Source organism: Tenrec ecaudatus, chromosome 1, assembly GCF_050624435.1.
Source record: "Tenrec ecaudatus isolate mTenEca1 chromosome 1, mTenEca1.hap1, whole genome shotgun sequence".
Classification (NCBI taxonomy): Eukaryota; Metazoa; Chordata; class Mammalia; order Afrosoricida; family Tenrecidae; genus Tenrec; species Tenrec ecaudatus.
The window spans coordinates 15716314-15722934 of NC_134530.1; the positions used below are offsets into that span (position 1 = coordinate 15716314).

Here is a 6621-nt window from a genome sequence, read left to right on the forward strand (position 1 = left end):
TCGGAAACTCACTGCCATAAATCCCTGCTGACCCACAGTGACCCTACAGGACTTGGTAGAAGTGCCCCTTGGTGTCCGGAGACTGGAGCGCTTTAAGGGAGTAGAAAGCCTCATCTTTCTGTGGAGCGTGTGGAGGGCTGGGATTACTCACCGCTGACTTCCTGGTTAGCAAACCCAATGCATGACCCCCGGGAGGCCAGCAGGGCCCCTCTCACAAGTGTGGTGGTTGACAGCATGTTGAGAATGTGAGGCAAGACAGAAAAGGCCGACTATCACACAAAGGTGGGCCATCTCAAAAAACTCCCAAATCAAGAAAATTTTAAATTATCATTCAAAAAAGATCGACCCACTCGGGAATTTGCCGGGGCAGTTCTACTCTGTGGGTAGGGCGACTGTTGGACGGAGTTGGCCCGATGACAGTGGGTTTGGCTGGGTTTGGCCTGGTCCTCTGTAGGCTTCCAGTCTGCTCAGCCCTGAAAGACTCCACGCAGGAGAATGCGTCTGTCACATCTGTCTTCTCTTGCTGGTTGACGTGGACTGCTGACCATTGGGTGAGCAGTGGGTTGCTCACCTACCGCAATTAAGACGCTGGTTAAGAGTTGCCACGAGTATCTCTTGGTAGAATACCTCAATTCCTAAGCCCCTCTAGGCGAGCCCAGTGTCCCGAACCAAGCAGAATGGATTGGCATGAGCTTCCGACCTGGGCAAGGAGAGGAGAGCCCATGACATTGGGTGGGGATCTCTATCTGGCCCACAGCTGTTGGATACTGGAGAAGTCCTGATGGTCCCCATGGGGGACGCAAGGATGGACAAGGAGGGGGCCTGGTGGAAGATTCTGCTCTCTGGAGCCGTCGCGGGAACCGTGTCCCGCACCAGCACCGCCCCTCTGGACCGGACCCGAGTGCACATGCAGGTGTGGGCGTGGGGCCTCCACTGCAGCCAATGGGGATTAGTGGGCGGGGCTTACCCGGTTTCAGGGTGGGGCTCTAGGGTATTGTTGGGGATACAGGAAGGAGATTGTGGTTTTGGTGGTTGGGGACAAGGGCGAGCAATGGAGCCCAGAGGTGAGGGGGAAGCTTGGAGTGACGGGGGGAGCCTGATTTTTTCAATGGCGCTGGCTGCACCCAGATCCGAGGAGCTGGGAGCTGCAGGTGGGGCTGGGTTGAGAATGGAGAGGGCATCGGGGAGGGGTTTGTCCAAGGGTCAGGTCTTTTCCACCCTCAGGTTTACTCTTCCAAAAAACACCTTATGAACCTGCTGGGGGGGTTACGGAGCCTGATCCAGGAGGGAGGCTTCCGCTCGCTGTGGCGCGGCAATGGTATAAACGTGCTCAAGATCGCCCCTGAGTATGGGATCAAGTTTCTCGTCTTCGAAGAGGTAGGAAGTGATAGGTGTCTACAGCCCCGCCCTCCGGATCACATGAGCCCGCCTTCCCAGCCCTCTGTCTCCTGTCCGAGTCCTCAGGCCCTCTCCAAGGTGGGCTTGAGGCTGGAAGGCCCCGGAGCTGTGCTCACCTTCCTCTCTCCTCGCTCGGGCCCGCAGTGTAAAGCTCACTTCGGGGAGTCCTCAAACCCCATCTTCCAGGAGGATGTCTTGGCGGGGTCTCTGGCGGTGGCCGTTTCCCAGACGCTCATCAACCCCTTGGAGGTAAGTGAGAGCCTGCTCAGTGGACAGCCTCGCACAATGAAGCGACTGCAGCCCCTACCTACTGCGCAATGACTCGTGTGCCCCAGGCATCCTGCACAAAGCACCGTGTTCGACCCTCACCAGGACCCGCCACATGATCTGCCGGCTCCATTTGGTTGGTGGTTACTGTCAGATTGACTGTGATGCTAGGTAACCTGGCCATGGCATTCTTGGGCACCTCCTATGCACGTGACAGCTGGACTTTGACTGAGAAAGACTGAAGAAGCATCGATGCCCTTGAGGGATGTGGTCAGTTCCCTGGACTGTCAAATGAACTCCCAGATCGGCCAGAATGCTCTGAGAGGCAAGGATGGCGAGACTTTGGCTCCCAGACTTTGGCCATGTTCCTGTCCAGTGAGCAGGACCCACAAGGAGATGGGTGCATACAGTGGCTGCATCCCCGGCAGAAACATCAGAAGCACAGTTAAGATGATGTATGATTGGGCTGGTTCCTGCTGCTCCATTGAGTCCCTGTGAGTCAGAACCGAGTCCCCAGCACCTCACAGGAAGCACTCGCATGACAGCAGGGAACACTGCTCGGACAGAGACACTCAGTGCCCTTTGGGGATACTGTTAATCCATCTCTGGGAAGCTGGCCCTTGTGTTTTACGGACCTCCTCCTTTCGCAACCAGGACATCTTTTTTTATCACCACTGGGTCTCCTGGTCACTCAGCCAAAGTCTTGCTGTCCTCACATCTCAGAAGCCTCTGCTGGCATTGCCCTAAGCCGGGCTCCTCCTTCGGGGATCCCATCGTCCAGATACTGTTCTTGCCAATACCGTCTTTCTTAGGCATAGACTGATTGCCCAACTGTTACGTGCATATGACGTCACCATGGCTTCCAGCTGAGTCCTGCCTGTGGCATTGTGGCTCTTGGACACTTCGCAAGAGGGGTGTTGCACAAGTGCCCAAGGCAGCCTGTCCCTTGAGTGCCTGATTGCGGCTCCAGTGGGAGCTAGTGGCAGATCTGAGCCAGACGGAAACCCTTGACTGCTTTGCTCTTTGCTCTTTGCGTCACTCTGTTGTTTCTTGGTCCAGTTCTGAGGTCGTTGGTTTCCTCTGTGTTGGGGTGCCATCCATCCTGACGGCTGTAGTCTTTGATCTTCATCGGTAAGTACTTCCAGTCAACTTTCCTCCCAGCCAGCAAGGCTGTGTCCTTGGCACCCGGCAGGCTGCTCAATGGCCTTGCTCGGCTCCTGATTCCATGTACTTGTTGGCATCGCCCAGCATCTGGGATCACTGTCTGCACACAGGATGGAATCCTGAAGACAGGGAGGGGATCCGACGTTGAAGCACAACTTCCCTGGTTTGAAACCCTGCGGTCTTCCTGCCTCTGCTCATGTGTTCATATGAATGTGGGGACACAGCTGGTGTGGTTCAGGGAGCGTGAACATCAATTGTTTTGTGTTTCTGGTGTCCAGCGTGTAGTTGACGAGACCAGATATGGCTGGGGATACAATCCCAGACAGTACACCTGAGGCACAGTTACCACCCTTCAGTCAGGAAGGCTGGCACAGGACGGGAATGGTTTCAGCAGAGCTTCTAGACCAAAGCTTCCCAGAGTGGGTGGGCTTGAGCCTGGAGGGAGCACGGAGGGAGGCGTGCTGAGAAGACCCACTGAGGCTGCAGAAACAGATCCCTACACATTATGTGGTACCATTGGCTTTAGTAGTAAAGTGTTGCATTGCCAGCGGGTCATGATTTTGTTCTGAAAGGGGGTAGAAAGCAAAGTAAAATTGGGCACAACTCTTGTACCGGATAAACCAGGAAGCAAGGGCTGGCCATCTACTTGCCACACTCGTGTATAAAACCCTGGGGGGTTGCCTCCTGACAGATGAGGTTAACAAACCTGGAGAGTGAGTGTCTGTTTCCCTGGGGCGGGTGTTTGATTTGAGGCAGGGCTGGCTCCAGGGCACTTAGCCCCATATGTCCCACTCACTGCACTTCTCCGGGCCCCAGAACAGGGATGCCCATAGGGGTTCTGAGGACCCTCCTCACCAGTGTCCCCTTGACGACCGTGGAGAGTCTCACCGACCTCTGAGGGCCTGGAGGCCCACCCCGTTGTTGAGCTGTGCCAACAGGGCTCCTTGCACAGGGACAGGGCATGAGTCCCCCATGAGACTACTGACAGGAGCTCCCTGGCCTCCCTGCCTCCACAGGTGCTGAAGATCCGCCTCACGCTGGGACGCACAGGCCAGTACGATGGCCTAGGTGACTGCGTCGGCCAGATTCTTCGCCGCGAAGGCCCAGCCGCGTTCTATAGGGGTTATGCGCCCAACATGCTTGGCATCATCCCTTATGCCTTCACTGACCTGGCTGTCAATAAGGTTGGCAGAGGTGGGGGTGAGGTTGCTGTAGGCGGCATTGACGTGGCCCAGGACTAGGGCCAATTCTGAGCCTTCTCTGGCCCCCTACCCCTTGCAGATGATGAACAACATACGGGTAAAGAGCAGAGGGGATAACGAAGAACACAGCCAGGCTTACAACATCTACACACAGACGGTGTCCACAGTGTGTGGCCAGATGGCTAGCTATCCCCTGACGCTATTAAGGACCAAGCTCCAAGCAAAAGGTCTGCCTGCCCCTGATGAGACCCACTTTGTGGCCCCACCAAATGCCCTCAGCACATCCCACACCCCCATTCTCCTTACTTGGCCCTGACCTCTTAGGCTGCCATCCAAATGCCTAGAACTCATACTTCCCCAAAAATCTTAACATCCTGTGCCATTTTCCCTCAGTCCCAAAGGTGATCTAGTCCTGGGTGACACACACCTCGACCCCGCCCCCACCCCGTGCATGTTTTCCTCCTGACCTTGTGACACAACACTTGCAGAGGAGATGGTGGCCAAGTTACACATTCCCGTGTCGGAGGGAAGTTGGGAAACCCAGGGCTGTTTCGAGGGCCCCGTTTGGGCAAGGGCATCTCTAGGCCTTCCTTCCCTAGCATATATCGGTGGACTTCAAACTTCCAATTAGAAGCTGAGCCAATGTCCCAAGGATAGACCACACAGGGACCCCAGGACACAGGACTCACACACCCAAAGAGGCCAGCTTGCTCAAATAGACTCATGTCACACCTGCACCATACATTCTATCCGGAGATTCACATTGACCCAAATGGACAGAGCAGGACGGCTCCTTAAGGTCTCTGAAGTTGTCCATCCTCACGGGAGCAGAGAGCTTCAGCATTCATCACTTGACACTGACTCAGGAACCCTAGAAGATGGGGTGGAATGCCATTGTGGGTGTCTGGGACTGTACCTCAACCATTATGGGAGTAGACAGCCTTGTCTTTTTCCCAGAGAGGCACTGGTGGGTACACACTGCTGGCTTTGAGGTGAGTAGACTAGACTCAACGCACTGGGCCACCTGGGCTCACTTCACCTTTAGCAGCTCCTCCTCACCAGGGTCCCCAAAACAACTCCTCAGATCTAATTCCCCAAGTACCTTAATCACCACAACCCAACCCATCTGAAACTCTCAAAACAGACCAGAGCTCACTCCCTGACCTTGACAAAGCCTCTCTCCACAAGCCCCCTGAACACATGTCCATGGCCCTAGCCAAACATAGGCATCCTCACCACAGTCACCTCTTTCAGGGGAATTGTCCAGAAACCCTTTCCCTACACGAGCGCCTGAAAACACCCTGAATGAAGTCTTTTGTTGCCGCCTCCACACTAGCTCATTTCCTCTGTAACATTCTAGACTCCAGGCTTTTCCTATCAGCACCCCAACACCCCCACTTCCTTTATTCTATGTGTAATAACTTGGCCTCATTCCTCATAGATACTGTGGAGGGCTCAAAGCCCACCATGCGGGCCATTTTCAGAGACATCATGGCTGAGCAGGGCTGGCCGGGGCTCTTCCGAGGCCTAACACCCACTCTATTAAAAGTTATCCCGGCTGTGGCCATCAGCTGCACGGTCTATACAACAATGAAAAGCACCCTGGGAGTTTAGGTGAGAGCCAGACCACAGGTACATAGGGGTGATTAGGTGGGGACAGTCCCTTCAACAGTACATGATGTGACACCCGCTCCTCCTGACAGGCTCTCCTGGGGAGGACATGATTGTGTCCATGGAGGTGCCTGAAAACTCCAGGAGCAGGAGTAGAAGGCCAGCATGTGGTGGAAACCGCTGTTGGCAGACTGGTGGCCAGTTCCCTTACATGCACTGGCACAGGCCCAGGAACCAACCCAACAACTTCATGCAGGTGAGGGGCTTTGGAGAGAACTGCCATCTCCCCAGGAGTATATGAACTTTGGATGAAAGGGTGCCAAGTGGCGGTTGTGTAATTAGGTCAATTGAAAGAGATATCAGACAAAATGAGGCATTCAATTGCTCACCTCTCAGACGTCCAGGATCTCAGCTGTCAGATCCATGCAGGGAGTGGGGATATATTTCAGGTCAGGGCTTATATGCACTTTGGGGACATGCAAGCCCCCCTGGTTCCATTGTAAATGGGCGGGGTTGTACCTTCGGCATACTTGCAATAGGAAGGGACAGGCAAGGGGTGTACACGCCACAGTAAGAGCAGGTACTAAGAGTATCCATGTGACAAGATTGGTGGCCTCTAAGGACCAGAAGGCAGCCAAATCTTGTACCTCCTGGAGTTGGCTTCACCTGGCTTTGGGGCTGTCCTTCAGGGGAACAATCCACTGTCCCACTGATCAGGGAGTGGGCCCCATCTCAGGTGGGACAGACTATATAGTCTGAATGCTCTAGATGGCCATAGCCCTCAGGCAGGAAACCTTGAAGCAGTTCACCTCCAAGTGACTAGCCATTGACCATGTGTTAGCAAGCAGCATCTTAGGTTTGGATAAAATATGGGGGAACAACCTGGGGAATAACCTACCTGTATGCGACACATTCCCAGCACCCTTGTGTCCCTGCCCAGGTCTACTCCTACAAAACCAACAACCTGGATATCCTGGGG

At 54.6% G+C, this 6621-nt stretch overlaps 1 protein-coding gene across 1 annotated transcript; it reads left to right on the forward strand.

Annotated features, from left to right (window-relative positions):
* Positions 1–781: 781 nt before the first annotated feature.
* LOC142431743 (mitochondrial carrier protein SCaMC-3L-like) lies at positions 782–5645 on the forward strand. Its single transcript, XM_075536712.1, has 6 exons — positions 782–913; positions 1225–1377; positions 1543–1647; positions 3846–4013; positions 4111–4258; positions 5473–5645. Exons 1-6 carry the CDS (start codon positions 782–784, stop codon positions 5643–5645), a joined length of 879 nt encoding a protein of 292 aa, XP_075392827.1.
* Positions 5646–6621: the final 976 nt, after the last annotated feature.

Coding starts and splice junctions, on each gene's coding strand:
- LOC142431743 (XM_075536712.1), top strand. CDS start 782: ATGGTCCCCATGGGGGACGCAAGGATGGACAAGGAGGGGGCCTGGTGG. Junction 1,378..1,542: donor AGTTTCTCGTCTTCGAAGAG/GTAGGAAGTGAT, acceptor TCGGGCCCGCAG/TGTAAAGCTCACTTCGGGGA. Junction 4,259..5,472: donor GACCAAGCTCCAAGCAAAAG/GTCTGCCTGCCC, acceptor CATTCCTCATAG/ATACTGTGGAGGGCTCAAAG.